This window comes from Pseudomassariella vexata, assembly GCF_002105095.1.
Source record: "Pseudomassariella vexata strain CBS 129021 chromosome Unknown BCR38scaffold_7, whole genome shotgun sequence".
In the NCBI taxonomy this organism is placed as follows: domain Eukaryota; kingdom Fungi; phylum Ascomycota; class Sordariomycetes; order Amphisphaeriales; family Pseudomassariaceae; genus Pseudomassariella; species Pseudomassariella vexata.
This window is the reverse complement of record NW_024467962.1, coordinates 2,534,242-2,550,444: the sequence shown is the minus strand read 5'-3', so window position 1 is coordinate 2,550,444 and position 16,203 is coordinate 2,534,242. Positions and strand designations below refer to the sequence as shown.

The window sequence follows — 16,203 nt, the reverse complement described above, 5'->3', positions numbered from 1 at the left end:
TCAACAGGAGCTCATGTTGTATTCCTCTGCGGTGGTCCGATATATTGGAAGTCCAAGAAGCAGACCCTCGTGGTCATTTCAAGCACCGAAGCTGAATTCATCAATCTCACACCAGCTGGTTTATCCGCTGTTTGGATCTTACGCTTACTACAACAACTTGGGTTTCCCCAAGACACTCCAACTCTTCTCATGACTGACAGTCTCAATGCCAAGTCAATCGTACTTAACCCAAACAATGCAGCCAGAACCAGACATATTGACACAAGGTACAAGTGGATCATAGATCGCGTCCAACGAGGAGATTTCGATATTCAATACGCCAGAACAGGAGAGATGATTGCAGACGGTCTCACGAAGCCGTTAACGAAAGAGAATCATCTGAAATTCGTCCGTCAACTCCGTCTGACGCCGTGTCCTTGGTGATTCTGATTGAGGCGGTGTCAGGTGGCAGAAACGCATATAAAATTGGAAGTCAAGTTGATGAAAAACGGATATTCTGTACGTGTACGTAGCTCTTTTTAGATGACTAGCTCTATTGGCCTGGGGGGGGTGTGTCAGAGGTGGTACCTGCGCAGCCACCACTACTTATTTCCAGACCAACAACACTAGCCTAGCTTTCTTTCCTCACCACAATACATCACTTCTATTGTGTGTCCCTCAACAGTTTATTTTCTCTTCTTTAAGAGGCACAGAGGCAGAGTAAGATACGAGTCCCCCATCTTCACGCATCATCATCCTCATCTTCATATCATCATCTCCTTCTTATCTATATCTTCACCTTCGCTTTTCAGTCAGTTATTTAGTTATTTTAGTTATTCAGCTTATCTTTACGTTCGAGATCCTACTATTACGATACGAGTATCAGAGGTATATCCGACTAACTCACGCACCAGACGTGTAAGAGCTTCACTCTTATAACCAGTACCACGATCTTCGTCTGATAAGACCAACAGATGGGATCTGTTGGTACTGGAGCCATCTGTTCAGTGTGTTAGGTGGTAGGTATATCCTACTGACCGCCTGACCCTGTTTCAATAGTTAGGGTATTAGAACCCTAGCTCACTAGGTTAGCATAGTAAGGTTGTTCCGACCCTTGAGACATACTGCTTGTACTTCGACTAGGCATGTGCGTAACCAATCATGGCAGGTACGATCTGACTCAACATTTTCATGGAGCAAGCAACGGTCGTTGCTCATCCTCACTTGGTGGTACTGGGTCCAAGCCTTCCCTGAATCTGGCCATTGTTAGCACGTCTAAGCCGGTTATATATGCTTGACCGTAACGGTGTAAATACCTCGTGTATCCAACGAATGATAACAGCCAGAAAGCCCCCAAATAAGTCAAGCTCCACTCAACAAACCCAGCAGACTTGTAATGGCCCGAGTAAATGAGGGCAACGAAAGCGATGCTAACCCCAGTTTGGCAGATCATCAAGCCAGTGTTCAGGAGACACCTGTGTAGTTCTTCCTTAGTATTCGAATCTCGAAGAGATTAGGAGCCCATACCAGCGCCTCAACCCACCGAATCTGGCCGGTCCCACAGTCTGATCCCACCAAACCAATGTCGTCAAAATTGCACTCAACCCCAAACCACTAAAAGTGCTCATCAGCAGATAGCGGTGACGCACATGTGCGTCCACCGTATCGAACACGCTCAGAAAGAACAAGCTAACGGCGGCAACTAGCCCACAACCGAGGGCAATGAAACTGACTGACTGCCTCCATGCCGCGTCATTCGTAAGTCGGTAGAACTTTGGCGAGTACCGCACGTGGTGCACGGCAAACACCGTGCCCGCAAACGAGATACCGGTAATTGTACATCCCACGATGAACACGGGCTTAAAGGTGAATGCGGCAATGTCGCTGATAAAGGGTACATCTGGGTTGACTTGGCCAGGATAGCGAGGCAGACCGAGCGACAACCACCGGATCAGCAGGGTTGACAGGGTCGTTATCCAAGAAACTCCCGCCGCCAGGGGAAATATCCAGAGGTAGCGCGAGAAAGATACATCTTCGAAGATGCGAGGCCACAGGCGGGCCATGTTAAGAAGCTTCCGACGCACAAGCAAAAGTGAGTCGAGGAAAGTAGGTAGTCAAATGATGAGAGAAGCGCCTTGCAAAGTTCAGTTAGTGCTCGAAGGATGTCGTGTGAATGCCAATCGACATAACACCCCTGCCAAGTCGTACGTCATGCGTGAATATCCCTGACTGTTATGCGATACCGTGGGACCCCACCTTTTCGCTAATCTCACCGTTTCGCTCAGCCAAATCAAATCACTCCCACACAAAGTCAGCAACTTCTGTATAAGTGTAACGAAACCTCTAATAGTCTAGCTGCGTAAACCACTAAAGAGTCTGTAAGGGTTTGTGCTAGTAAGTAAGTCCTGCTGCGGAGTCCTCAAGCAATAATATCGGGGTTTGACATATGGAGTATAGGGCTCTGGGTAACTGAAGTATTCAAGTAGGGTAACTGGGAATAGAGTCGTCAAGGCAGTTTGCCTCACCAATGGGTGAGATTGATGCTTAGATTGATCACTGAAGTAGAGACTGTCTATCTATGAAATGCCTGGGAGTCCTGTCCCTTATATACCCATCTCTCCTTCACTGATCCCCACTTGGATATGTTGGACAGCCAACATATCCAAGCGATCCAAGAAGGATAGGAAGGAATGGATATGTTGGATATGTTGGACAACGTCAGCTATTCGTCCTGGGTCAACAGGTACACCCACATCTCGAGCTCATTCGCCATTTTATTGTTTCTGTGTACGGCAGGATGAACGCTCGCGAATGTGTCAACTAGAACTCAAAATAGAAGAAATATATCAGACGGGTGCTTCAGTGACGGAGTAGTTGGGCAGGCAAGCAGGTTTATATGGGCTCTTAAACCATCTTGTTTGGCATGTGTGCGATGAGGTCGCTTGGGCGCCAGAGCTCTATTCTTATCATTAAAGTTAAGGCGATGGACCGGCACAATTCCACTTGGACAGCCGGTCACAGCTCAACACCTCACAAAATCCAAATCCCGCATCTGCGAACTGCCTAGTTGCATCTCTGGTGTTCTGCTCCAAGTATGTATCCCAAACTCCGTACAATGTCGGCAATCGAAACGTCTCGCGGGTTCTTGGCAGGCACGGGTTTCGAGAGTGCACGCTACTGCCTGTCGCGTCCGTTGCCCGTTGCCGCTAATGTCAATGGGCGGAAGCATCTCCGATCACTGCCGCTGCTCTAAGTGACCAATCGCTCTCAGGACCTCCTTCCTGTGTTTCTTCCTCTTCAATTCTTCAAGTCTCCAGACTTTAAACGTCTGCTCGTCGTCCGCTTCGATCAGCGACCCATCTCAAGACATGCCTGAACATATAGGACTGTTGGTCATTTCGTGGCGCATGAACCTAACTGAGACCTCAACGTAGACGATGCCCAAGAGATACCCCTCCATCCTGCCCGCGCAGCCTGGTGATCCCGTACTCGCACCGCCACCTGGCTCCGAAGCTGGATCGTCAACTGCACCCTCTCCTAGCAGACTAGGCCTCATGAGAGAGTTGCCACAGCGCAAACGCGTTGGAACACAGCTCGCTTGCAATGGTCAGCCCAGCCTTCAGCCTACAGCCTTTCAATCTGAATGCCCAGCAAGTCTGAACTCGGTCTTTCATTTCACTGACACTCACCAGCTTGTCGCAAGTCCAAGACTCGCGTGCGTTTCTTTTGCGCCAGCCTAGATGTCGGCTAAGGGTGTCTTCGCCCGTGCGCTGACTTGATGACATTCGCAGTGCGACGGCCATCGGCCGTGTGTTGCCTGCCGGAGGCGGACGTCTGAATGCGTCTATGCCGAAAGGCCCGTCGACGACAAGACGGAGCTCCTAACATTGCTCAAGTCGATGCCCGAGCCGCAGGCTTTTGACCTGCTTCTGGCATATAGGGCAATGGGCGATCCGGCTGCCGTCTTGTCCAGCGTCAGGGAGTCCCAGAGCCGGTCCAAGGAAGATGAACCGATCACGCTGGTGACCACATCGCTGGCTGCGTTGGAGGACGAACTAAAGACTAGAAATCATGTCTCGTACCCTAGGTTGCCACCGATCCCGGCCCTGCTATCAGAAAGCGTTCTTCTTCAACCTGTGAGATCGGCTCCAATCCACTCGAAGGACCAACAGTATGTGCGTTCCGCATCTCATCCGCCAGCGTTTCAATTATTCCTTGTACGCCCAGCCGACTAATTCCGCAGAGACATGGCCGACAGTATTTCTCGAAGCCAGCCGGAACCAGATGGCACGGATACAGCCGAATCATCTGGCTTTCATCCCCGCACAGTTGCCAACCCATTTCGCATTCGAGCAACGCCGGATGACTTGCCGGCTAGCTATTGCGACGAGCGCCTTACCCTCTTAGACATTTCCTACTGGACTGATGTAGTAGTCGCGGACGAGTTTGCTGCTCGTGTCATCTCACTTTACCTCGAGACGGACCACCCGCTTCTTGGCTTCTTCGACCCAGACCTCTTCATCACTGATTTGGTCAGCAAGCAACACAGGTTCTGCTCACGCTTTCTTGTTCATGCCTTACTCTACTGGGGATGTGTAAGTGACTAGCCGTACAGAAACCGTCGGGTGTTGCTAACGGCCCCGCCAGCAAATGTACAGCGCTATTGATCAAGATGCAAATGTTTCCGCCAATTCTTTTTGCGAAGAAGCATTGCTGCTGTGGAACATGGAGCGCAACACTGACTCACTTCTAAATATTGCCGGGGCCGTGCTTCTGAGTCTATCTTTTATAGGACACGGTAAGGACCACGGTGTCCTCGAGTACTCTGCTGCGGCCGCCCGGATGGCGGCGCGACTCGGGCTCTTTGGGATGGAAGATATCCCCGACGCGTCTCGTAAGACGCTGTCTAATGAAGAACAGAGCGCTAGCTGTTACGCCGCATGGGGAATCACAAACTGGACAACGTGATTTACCCCCTCCCTCTCCAGACTAAATGCCCAACTAACTCTCATAGATTCTTGTCGCTCTTCTACCGGCAGCCTGGCCTGCCGTGCCCCAAGCATCCCCCAACGCTCCCAATCCCAGGAAAGCAGGAGACAGCTTCGTCTCAGGAACCGTCCAACTCGAGCAACATTACCCTTCGGCAAGAGCCAGTACTCCCTCGCTACATGGGAAAGACCTTTCCCGCATTGTGCGAGTTCTGGCAAATTCTTCAGGGGGTTACCATGCGTTATTACCAAGGCACAAATAGTCCTGTTCCTGCGCATTCTGATCTCGAATATGCGGAGTTCAAATTCCGCGAACTCCTTGCATGGGCCGAGAACCTACCCTCTGAGCTGCAGCGAGCAGAAGACAACCCGCATCATGTGGTTATTCTTCAGTACGTACTAAACTGAAGGCATCATCTCTACCAGGTCTAATCGTCTGCTTTAGTCTTTGGCTTCACGCAGCCATTCTTGATATTTTCCGACCCTTTATACACGGACTACCGGCAGAAAGAAATCTGCTCAAGACCTTTGGAACTCGCTCAGCTAGTGCCGGCGACGTGTATAATGCATCAGTGAATCAGCTCAAGCGCCTCATCATTACATTTCGTTCCAATTATGTCTCGTCGACGTACACAATTCTGTGGCACACAGCACTCACATACCTGGCCAACGCCATGTTGCAGGGCCAATCAGACCCGGAATGGCACGTCTACTTCCTCCTGTGCATATACGGCTACGAGGGACTGCGTCGCCCGTACCGTATTTCCGAGTTGATTGCGCAAGGGCTGCTGTCGATGACAATGCGAGACAGTGACATTTCTGGGGCCGAGGCGCGGCGACTTCTAGGTCATATGAGAGAAAATGGATCCAGCCTGGACCATATCCAAGGTAAAATCCGAGCCACATTCATGGCAGACTTGAATCTAGCCATGAAGGATCCGGAGGCGGCCCGCGTCGAGAACCTGGCCGAGAAATTCGAGGAAATGGTGCTGTTCTTGGAGTACATCAACTTTGACATCGATAGTCCCATGAAGGATTCCGCGGCCTAGGCAATGCGGATAAGGAATGCTGTAGGCCAGTCTGTTTTGTACGTTTGTGACCCCGTTTGGTTGTTCTTCAAAATTGTCGTTTCCTTTTCATAAGCCCAGGCCGTATTAGGTGTTCCGGGGAAATTCCAGTTTTCATCAATATCAATCTCAATATGTCAACCTGATGGTTGAGCGCTGGCAAAATTGTTGCTAGAGGTACCTTCTCCGTTTGGCCACTTTTTCAGTTGATCTCAGATCTCCAAATTGTAGTACTACTAGGCATTGAAGTCCGTTTTCTAAAACTCGAGCAACATCTATCAAGAAAAGTGACTTGGCGAACGTGAAAGACTTACGGAAAGCTGCGGCACGTGTTTACTAGCCACCGCCTCCCTCAATGTGCTATCTTCTCTGTGGGGTAATTTGTCTTCATCATCTGTATGTCGTTGGCTAGTGAGACAGCGATGGGCCTCCTTCGAGCTAATTCTTGTCCAGAACATGATGAAGCTCTTCCCAAGTTGTGTTTCTACTTGGTATTAAAGTACGAAGGATACAAGACAGGGCAATACTTTAGATCGTGCTCTCGACTTTATCCGGGCTTCCTTACATGCAAGAACGGGATTGTTCAAGGGCAGAATAGTAAGCCGGCACTCTCCTCAGTGCATAGATTGCTAGGATTGTAGGTCCTGAGTCCTACAGTTTACAATGGTCTTGTAGCGGAAAAAGTGGGCTATACACACGAGGGGCACTTCTGATGCTGGCTACGGATAGGATAGTCTTCATTAGTACTTCTTCTCTTCGCCGTTCCACAACTCGCAAGCCTGTCATGTTGAGCACCGTTGGCTTCGAGATCGACGGAGCCCCCGCCGTCGAAGGAAATCGAATGCTGCATACTTCTACTTGCGATATCTGCCTTGATTGCAGTGGACACCATGATTGTCATATCGATGGGATGGAGGTTGGTCGTCAAAAGGCTGGCTGCATTCGATGAAGCTTATGTTGAACATCAAGAGGACACCTCAAATACCACAGCTCACAATCATGTCGACGTAAAAGACAAGCCATGAGACATTCGTCTGCATGGCAAGTATGCAAATAATGCAATCCTCCCCCTTCCATAGTGCCAGAAACTCCAAAACTCCCAGCCGCAACCGGCGCTCCCCCACTCATCTTCGCGATCCACGATCACCTCGCCGCCTCCTGCACCTTCTTGTTCGCCTCGGGCGGCTCATCGATAAACTCAGGCACCTCATCCCTCATGAAATCCGGCACCCCGCTCGCCTCGCCCATCGCGCCCTCCAACTCCATCTCGGCGCCCAACATCTCCAGCTCGGCATCGAGCTCCCCCTCATCCACATCATCGGGCACCTCATACCCTTTACTCAGCGTCTCCTGTATCTCATTACTAACATCCATCAAGTCCGCCATCTCGTCCTGCAGCCTCTCAATCTTGTCGAGGTCCACCTTGCCATACTGCTTCTTCAACTCCTTGTTTGTCGTTTTCAGCGCGTCCACCGTCGTCATGACGCCCTGCAGGTTATCCTGCATCGTCTGCGCCTGCTCCATGTTCCAGACTTGACCCTGCAGCTGGTCGCGTTGCGCTTCGTACTGCTTGCGCCGCTGGAGGACCTTAAGCGCCTTTTGCTTGAGGGCTGTTTTGCCCGGCCCGTCACGCATCTTGGACAGTTTGGATTGGTAGGTGGACAGCTCTGCGTTGAGGGACGAGACTTTGACGTCCAGGGAAGAGATGCGCCCGTCGATGGTGCCGATGGCGCTGTTGAGCGTCGGTTTGGGGCCCTTGGGCGCACTGCCGAAGAGGCGGTTCATTGTGTGTGCGGGTGCCTAGGTGGAGGCTTTTGCGGTTCACAACGGTGGTTGTCCTGATGTGAGACCACGGCCTGCTGGTTCGTAAGGATGTCGCGAATCGAAGGTGAAGATGCGTCAAGACACTTGAACGATTGGCGCCGTGATTCAAACAATGTCGGTGATGGAAAGTGGGATGCATGTGCAGCTCCGAGGCAATGGCGGGGCGGCGTGGAGTGTAGCGCGGGGCTCTCTGTGGCTGGTGCCTTTAGAAAGGACTTGACAAGTTTCTACAGACGGAATCCATCAATGCATTTGGTTATTGCTCACTCAGCAGCGTCGAGTTTGCACACAAATTGGGACCCCAGTGTTTACTGCTTCCGTCCAACATGCTTGGGATTCTTTATTCACTGTCTTTTCATTACAAGCTCAAGATTTACGCCTTACGTCATGCATTTATCGTTTGATTCTCACTTGCGCTATTCAGTAACATGACATCAGGACAATCATTTCCCTCTTCACAGCTAGAGGCAGGAACTGCATCCACTTCCATGCCCCTGAAGAGGTCGTCATGCCATGCCATTATGCAGATATCTCCTAGAAAATGTATACAATGCTGGCCTACTATGCAGTTGCGCTCCAACGGTCATAATCCTGTAGACCTGTATGCCCCGTCGTCGTCACCCTAATGCCTAGACTCCGAAATCCCAATCCAGACCAAAAAGGATCGATGTAATGCCCAGGTATCTAAATCCTCTATTCCACAGCTCCGAAGAATCGGGATGCTTCCTCGAGCTCGGCGTCGCCATTGCAAAAGTCCCAGCCCACAATCGTCGTCGTCTGGCTGCAACATATGATTCTCCGCGCGTCAAATTGTAATTTGAATACCCGCGCTGGGTTTGCATCTGCCTGAGCTATATGTGGATGATGCTGCGCCGGCGCTGGAGCTGCCGCCGTTGTCGTCGCTGCTGCTTGGGGCTGTGCCGTCGCCTGAGCCTGCGTGTTATTTGGACCCTGCTGGACCATTTGTGCAGCCTGTGCGATTCCGTTTGTCACTGCAGGCAGTCCGACGCCGGGAGCTGCACTGGAAGCGGATGAAGTTGAAGCTACCGTAGGAGCCTGTGCTGTAGCAACTTGACTGACGTGGCGGGAAGCTGCCGGCCTCCTTGTCGAAACATCGGCAGAGGGCCCGACAACTGCTGGCCGGTGTGAAGAAATGTCGGAGGGGGGGCCTGCAGTTGTCGGTCGGCGGGTAGCAATATCGGCTGGTGGCCCGGCATTTGACGGCCTACTCATGGAAACATCGGTAGAAAGTCCGGCAGCAGAGCTCGACTGTCCAGGAGAGGTCTCTGGCAGCGCACCCGTTTGTGACATCCCCTGAGGTGTTCTTCCGATACCTTGGGAAGCTGTCCGATCCGTCATGGATGAGGTATCCATCTCCTGGTATGTTTCTTCTATACCCTGAGCCAGTGCTCGATCCGCCGGGCTTATGTCAGCTTCCGTCCCAAGCTCGACTGTATTCCGCACACGTTCTTGAGCAGTCTGTGCTCGCACCAAGGCGGTGGTGACAACATGTCTCATCTGCGATCGAGTTCGTGCGTTAGGCTCGCGATCGATGACTGCCTGGATATGAGAGTGATAGGTGAGCATAGTTGGAAAGCTAGCCAACGCATGACGAAGTGCAGCTGGGCCCTGCAGCACACACGCATCGACCATCTGGGTGTACGACGTAGGGGTGGGGGGAATGACCGTGGCGTGGTTTGATTGCTCAGCGTGCGTGACGTTCTGTGTGTTCTGTAGTGCTGGGGGTGCACTGGCGGATTGCGCAGGGGCCGGGGGTAATCTGACAATGGGGCGGGCGTTGTGGCGATGGGCAGGTTGCGCACTGTTGCAGCCGTCCACAGGTAGAGGCGAGGATGAACGAGGAATGGCACCTGTCGAACTAGTCGTAGTTCGTTCTCTCTGCGCAGCCACGGCTCCGTCCTCCTGACGAAGCGAGTGGCTAGGTTTCCATACACCTTGTTTGTCACGGCGCCAGATAATGATGCTTTGGTCGTACGAACCCGACACGATTCGTCCGTACGGGCCACCTCCACCGCCAGGAGGAAGTTTGGCTCCATACGCCGTAATATCTTCCGGTCTTCGACTGCCCGCATTTCCTACCGCCTTGCCCCTAGCTAAGGTTAATGTGTCCCCAAGTGTCCCGGCGTCTCTGGCTGCAAAGTATTCCTGGTCGATCTCCCTAGCTGCGAGGCGATCTTCCTCAACACTATAGGGAAGATCTCCGAATCCAGCTTGGACGGTGCGCACAAGGTTGGAGTGCGTTCGTAAACTCGCAACTTCCAGGCCTGTCTCGCGGTCAAAAATCTTGACCTCGTTGTCACTGCTGCCACTGACGATGCGTCGGCCGTCATACTGAACGCAGGCTATTCCCTTGTTGTGGCCAAGGAAAGTCCGCCGGCAGACCTGATTGGGCCAGTCCCAGACCTTGATATGTCTATCCCCGCTAGCTGACACAATTTCGTCGCCGCATATCTGAACCGCGTTCACCGCAGCACCGTGACCTTCCAAGCAACCAATTTGAGAGTAGGCCGGCTTGATAGGGAGCTGGTTTAACGGCGAATCATCGTAGTCGTAGTTCTTCAGATTGATGGGAACAGGACTGACGGCATTGATGTCACCATACCCAGGCTCGCCAGGCCGTAATTGTGTGCGGTTGAAGATCTTGATGGTTTTATCCTTGGAACAAGTCACAAGGATCCTCTTGTCGAACTTAACATTTAGGACAGATTCCCTGTGGGCATGGTTCAGACGTTGAATGGGCTGCCCTGTTGAAAACTTCCATAGTATAACATCCGAGTCACTACTGCCAGACACAATCAAGTCCTCCTTGGGATCCGAGTCGAACTGCAGACAGAGCACCGAGCCGACGTGGCCACGTAACGGCGGCCGAATGAGACGCCGGGTGCGCATATTCCAGATTCGCAGGGTTTTATCCCTACTTCCACTGACGAGAAACTCGGCATTGTACTGGATGCTGTATATGCACTCTTTATGCCCCTCTCCCGGATGATTCGGGTGGGGTAGCTGGAAGTTTGTGTATCTTCCAGCGTCCCAGTTGTCCTCTAATCGCCGTCTCATAGAGTAGAGATATTGCCAGTTGATCTTATACCGCCTGTCTTTGGATGCATACGCCCAGAGTGTCGACTTGGGCACGGAGAGCAATATCGAGGACGGTGCTGGATTGTCATAGGAATTAGCTATTGCCTTGCCTTTGCCTTTCACGTCTACCTGGGTTCTCGATTCAGGCATGGGGCTCGGCGACTCCATCATGAGGTGGCCCAGATGCCGAATAACGCTGCCGGTGCTCTTCGAGGATGAACCACTGCCGGCTGGAGGGCCTCCAAACAAGCTTGTGCCCGACATTTCTACGTCCTCCTCTCGATCGATATCCATGCTATCCGAATCCGCGTCTGCGTCCGAGATGGCCCTCTTCTTATGAGCATGACCATATTCGGATGACCGGAGTCTTTGCGAATGCATTGCCTCTGGAGTGACCAAACCAGCATTCATCCGCTCCTCAGCCGCTGTGATCTCCGTCGGGATCGCCCGCCATCCTTCGAGGTAGAAGAGTTTCTCCCACAGTTGGCGGTCAAGAGCCAAGTTAAACCATTCCCGGCTACTCTTGGCGACGTGAATGAGGGACAAGGGGTCCAGATATCCAAATATCTTCAGGCATATCTCGGGGGGCAAATACTCCACGAAATTGATGTATAGCCGCGGGTTCAGTTTCTTAGCGACTATCTCGGCGATGACCGTCGTAGGGAGGTCGTCGAGAATGGCCATGGCCAGTTGGGTCTTCTGAGTTACCGACAGCGTGGACAGGCGTGGGCACATCCACGCGGCGAATTCGGCGGGAGATCGCAAGTTAGACGCAAGCGCAGCGGCATTGCTGTCGATTGATGGGTACAAGGGGTGTTCGCTGTAACCCTCGTCGGGTTCCTGGCTGGGAGGATAGGGGTCCATTTTGTCGTCGGAAATCGAACAGCCAAGTGGACGTAACCTATACTTTCACGGCTGGGTTGTTGGCGCTGGCGAAGCTAAGTCTAGCGCAGGCTCACTGGCCTGGGTCACTATAAGGTTATCGCAAATGCTGCAGGTTTGTATGCTGACAAGTCGTTCGCATCGAGTTGTGAGCGGATTTCACTGACTCGCTGGCTCGATGGATGAGACTCAAGTTGACTCGGTGCAGGGGGGAGGTGCAAGCCTAAAATCGTTATTAAAGCTCAGGTAAAGGCGGGATTGCGATTGAGAAAGAAGGTAGGGGGAATCGGGGTTGTGAGCAAAGCGGGTGGGGGAAGGAATCTGGGCAGTGAGTGATTCGCATTCGCCGGCCAAAAATCAAGGCCAGCACCATGTCAACAATCGGCAGGCCTGGACAACAGCGCCTTACAAAGCACCGCAGCGCCCGGCTGGGGCCCCACACCTGATTGGATGTGTTAATCGACTGGCCCAAGTTCGGGCCACGACTCCCAAATTCCATGCAGAGACACTTAAATCCAGCATACAACGATTCCATCCAACCAGATAACACTTCATTCTTGTATTTGTACGTCTCTAGCTACAGGTGAATTGTTCAAATTCGACCAATGCCCAACCCGTACGTATGACTTGCTTCTTGTCCAAAGCCAGTCGGCCATGCGGACTACTGGCAGGACTCACAACATACCCAAGTGCCGTTCTGGAGGTTCCAAAGACCAAGCCTTGACCGTTGGACCATGTCGTAACCACATGCCCAGATCGTCGCAGAATTTCGGATGAATCAGGAGTGATTCAGTCGAGTAAGAAAGAACCTTGGTTCTTCGCTCATCATTGGCCGGAATGACACGACTTTTCCCCTCCTGAGAGAGGTTCAAATGGCAAACTCGACGAAATAACAAAGGCGGGCACCACGTACACGGGGCAGTTGACGTTGAGATTCCTCCCTGGACAGTTCCACCTGATGCAATTGACAGATCAATGCCGGGGTGGTTAGATTGCCACTGCCCCAGCCACAGCCAAGTTTTGAGCCCCAATGTTTCAAGGCTCTTCCAACTTTAGGGTTGCGTCAATCACGTCACTCGACGGGTTCGGGGTAGGCTCGCTGCAACATCAAATCCCAACAGCCCCTAGACAACATTGACCATGGTAGCTACCCGCGCCCAATTCCCCATGCGTGCTTGGTAGCTTCTAAGACAGGGTGCTGACGTTGTGGGCATCAATAGCAACCTTGGGAAGCTAAAGTCAAGATGTGTTTACCACCTTCATATGCTGCTCCCCGCCTTCGTGCAGGCTTCCACGATATCAGCATCAGTAAGGTAGGGAAGGCAAGTCCTCCGAGGCAGACTGTGTGCTTGCTCCCTACTGGCATTGTTATCGGTCGAGCCGAGGGCATTCATTCTGATGTGGTTTGTGGTTTGTGGTTTATGTTAGACTGGGTCGTAGGGCTCGCCGCCAACACCGCAACCGCCACAGAGGGATGGAGGCCATTGGAAGGCAGACAACAAGATTGAATCCACGGAAACTCGATGTGTTATGGGGCCTGTTGGTCCCGAAACTTGATGGGCTTTCATGTTGGAGACGCCATCATGCACGGTTGACGAAATCTTGCAGGGAAGGTATAGGATTATTGTTTCTATACGAGCGACACCACCTGCAAATTTTTAGCTCCATAGTAGTTCCCCTTATAGGATTCACTTAACTTAGCACATCCTGCATCACAAGGGTAGTTTCTCAAGTGTCACCAACGTCATTCACTTTCAGGAACCTTGGTATCATCCGCTCAGACTCAGTAAGGCTGGAAAGATGACATCCTACCCAGTGAACAAAAGGTAGACACCAACATCGTCAATTTACGTGTTTCTATAGAAAATGGGTAAACCTAAGCGAGAGAATACTAGTGCTCTGTGACACAATTGGACAGGCATCAGCCGCAGGTGATTAATCGTGGCACATATGTGTCTGACGAGTTTTGGCAGTTCCCGGTGTTATTCAAAACCATCATCCAACCCATAAGTGTTTCGACTGGCGACGTCTTTCTTCTGTTGAGATTCCTTGGTTCCATAGAGGACTACTACATCACTGAGTTCAAGTACAGTTTTCTAGCTTACAGCATGGGAGACCGGCATTGCTTATAAGTATATGTGCGCGTGTACGTGTGTTCGTGCGTGTATGGATGCCACACCCTAAACTTGCGGAACAAGCCCGCGCGATAATCCAAATGAATTGTCAACATGACTTGGCTGTTTTATTCATGATTCTCCTAGAGCTGAACTTGATTCTTAGCATACTCAGTTGCAATAACTCGCTGGTGGTCTCTTCGATAATACGTAACAGAACTTGTTTTCCACAAGTAGGTGCTATCGTGCTCCTTGTACTTGGGACATCTTGGACAACGAGGATCGAAACCCGTTACAACATTGAAAACAACCTTTGGATCTCTACATATTGCTCAGAGAATAGTAAGTACTCGCTCCAACGGATAAACACCAACTCTGAAGCTCAAGTAAACCGTTATACACTAGAGCATGGTAGGGGCTTATTCAAGTTGCTGATACCACATTCTTCCTTGCCATTCAATCAACAATCTACGGTCACTTCTAATAACGAGAGACAATGTCAATATTTTTTTCGTTCGTAGCGAGAGTAATATATGGTATGTTAGAGGCAATTTCAGGTGCAACTGCTGGTTATTGATCAGATAACCGTAGACATGTGGTAGCTGTACCATCTCATACTGATGGTTAGGAGGTATTACTGGCTCTATCGCGGCATACTGGATACAGAAAAGCTACCTGAAATCCATATTCACTTAGTTGCAAGTATTTGTATTAGTAGTTCGGACTTGTCGCATAAAGACCCATTCTTACAGCCTACTTTCTGTGTGATGAGTGCGTAGTCGTAACACCACCATCATACATCATAACACGACAAAATGAATATAGACAGTCCCTTTATAGAATTGATCTACCAAGGTTGGATTTCTTGGCATATATTCATCAAAGGCGATGGCCGAAATGGAAATGGTCCTGACAAAGACCTCCACGTTGTCGACCAGGAGATACCCATCACATCTGCATTCCTCTATATGTCTGCCGATTGTTGAAGTCGCTTACTTAAATCAAATGGAGACTCGTAATCGAAAGCGATGGCAATTGCCTGTTGCATCTTATTGCTCAAAGTTTCTCATGCTCATTTTAAGTTAACGTGTATGGTCTGGCTTTGCTGTCATAAGTGGGAAGTTGAAAAGAAACGCTACTACCACATGCTTGAAAGACAGACAATATCATACGCATTCATAGACACTCTGGGTTTAGCATGAGTAAAATCGATTACGTGGTAGATTGTTACCTAGCTATCATCATGAAACTTACCAGCAATCTGCAGACATGTGGGTAGCCGGATGACCAGTAGATAAGCACTCAATATCAGGTGCCTTCATATTGCAGGCAAATTCAACCGCGGGCACCAAACCTCCGCTACAAAATGGCAGTCAGGCCGCCTTATCAAAGCACGGGTGATGTAATGTGCAGTGTATTCCATGTTGAAACAACTCACGAAGAACCGTGCTAGCTGGGCATAGACTTTGATACCCCGCTAGCTGTCTAGGGTGGCTAGAAACGGGAAACGGCCCTACAAGCGGATCGAAGGAAGTATAGAGGACAAAACGCCGAGGAAATGCCTTTGTTAAAGTTGAGCAAAGAGCCGCACCAGGGATATCACTGCAGGAGTTCCCTAGCAGTTGACGCCTTGACAAATCACACCTATCGAACCGTCAGAATGACGAAAACTGCCGCGACCAGCAAGGGCCAAGGGAGCTTTGATCCGCTGCCACTAATGTGAGAAATTGAGCATCAGCTCTGCATTGAGCATCAAGAGGACCGGCTTATCCTTAAAGGTTCCAATATGCATGTGCTGAATCATGGGGGGCATCAATGCGGCCTGATATGCGGCCACCATATACATAGATGATCGCAGATGCGGAGAATGCCATGGTTGCTACTCATATCCATGTTTAAGTACTGCAATTTGTTATTGGTTCTAGGCCGTACGCCTGCAAGAAGCATAGTAAGCCACCAGACTGATAGGGAGTAGCAATGAGACATTTCTTCCGCGATCTCAGTGACCGATGGTAGCTGGAAAAATTGTGATACGAAACTCGTTGACGGATTGCAATGGTGGGGCGTCAAGGCGGGGTGGTGGTGCTCAAGGTTGTCATTGCAGAATAGGGCCATCGCAAAAATTGCATGAATGGGCTGTTTCAACAGCTGATTAGCCGCGCTCCGATGGACTTGGCCCCCAAAGCGGGTAGATCGTGGACAAGTCGACCATTTGGGACTAGAGAGACATGGAAGCATCGAAGAAGCACC

At 50.9% G+C, this 16,203-nt stretch overlaps 4 protein-coding genes across 4 annotated transcripts; 1 reads left to right on the top strand and 3 right to left on the bottom strand.

The window, feature by feature from the left end:
* Positions 1 to 932: 932 nt before the first annotated feature.
* On the bottom strand, positions 933 to 2,127 carry BCR38DRAFT_435344 (Frag1/DRAM/Sfk1). Its single transcript, XM_040860367.1, has 4 exons — positions 1,507 to 2,127; positions 1,296 to 1,454; positions 1,105 to 1,235; positions 933 to 1,054 (listed from the first exon to the last, which is right to left on the bottom strand). Exons 1-3 carry the CDS (start codon positions 2,040 to 2,042, stop codon positions 1,169 to 1,171), a joined length of 762 nt encoding a protein of 253 aa, XP_040715930.1. The 5' UTR covers positions 2,043 to 2,127; the 3' UTR covers positions 933 to 1,054; positions 1,105 to 1,168.
* An 897-nt stretch (positions 2,128 to 3,024) lies between these two features.
* BCR38DRAFT_435341 (uncharacterized protein) lies at positions 3,025 to 6,303 on the top strand. The gene is made up of 7 exons (XM_040860366.1): positions 3,025 to 3,585; positions 3,672 to 3,694; positions 3,771 to 4,150; positions 4,223 to 4,574; positions 4,627 to 4,943; positions 4,994 to 5,359; positions 5,413 to 6,303. The coding sequence occupies exons 1-7, from the start codon at positions 3,417 to 3,419 to the stop codon at positions 6,014 to 6,016; spliced, it is 2,211 nt and encodes a 736-aa protein (XP_040715929.1). The 5' UTR covers positions 3,025 to 3,416; the 3' UTR covers positions 6,017 to 6,303.
* Positions 6,304 to 7,177: 874 nt separating this feature from the next.
* On the bottom strand, positions 7,178 to 7,819 carry BCR38DRAFT_342911 (Snf7 family protein; the record flags this gene model as incomplete). Its single annotated transcript, XM_040855976.1, has 1 exon — positions 7,178 to 7,819. The coding sequence occupies one exon, from the start codon at positions 7,817 to 7,819 to the stop codon at positions 7,178 to 7,180; it is 642 nt and encodes a 213-aa protein (XP_040715928.1).
* Positions 7,820 to 8,551: 732 nt separating this feature from the next.
* On the bottom strand, positions 8,552 to 11,821 carry BCR38DRAFT_342915 (uncharacterized protein; the record flags this gene model as incomplete). Its single annotated transcript, XM_040855979.1, has 3 exons — positions 8,552 to 9,144; positions 9,325 to 9,580; positions 9,644 to 11,821. 3 exons carry the CDS (start codon positions 11,819 to 11,821, stop codon positions 8,552 to 8,554), a joined length of 3,027 nt encoding a protein of 1,008 aa, XP_040715927.1.
* Between the last annotated feature and the right edge of the window lie 4,382 nt (positions 11,822 to 16,203).

Excerpts from the sequence above, each read along its gene's own strand:
- BCR38DRAFT_435344 (XM_040860367.1), bottom strand. The coding sequence starts at position 2,042 with ATGGCCCGCCTGTGGCCTCGCATCTTCGAAGATGTATCTTTCTCGCGC. Across the intron at positions 1,455-1,506 it reads TTCGGTGGGTTGAGGCGCTG|GTGTCTCCTGAACACTGGCT; the intron begins GTATGGGCTCCT and ends AGAACTACACAG. Across the intron at positions 1,236-1,295 it reads TCATTCGTTGGATACACGAG|ATTCAGGGAAGGCTTGGACC; the intron begins GTATTTACACCG and ends AACAATGGCCAG.
- BCR38DRAFT_435341 (XM_040860366.1), top strand. The coding sequence starts at position 3,417 with ATGCCCAAGAGATACCCCTCCATCCTGCCCGCGCAGCCTGGTGATCCC. Across the intron at positions 4,151-4,222 it reads ATCCACTCGAAGGACCAACA|AGACATGGCCGACAGTATTT; the intron begins GTATGTGCGTTC and ends CTAATTCCGCAG. Across the intron at positions 5,360-5,412 it reads CATCATGTGGTTATTCTTCA|TCTTTGGCTTCACGCAGCCA; the intron begins GTACGTACTAAA and ends CGTCTGCTTTAG.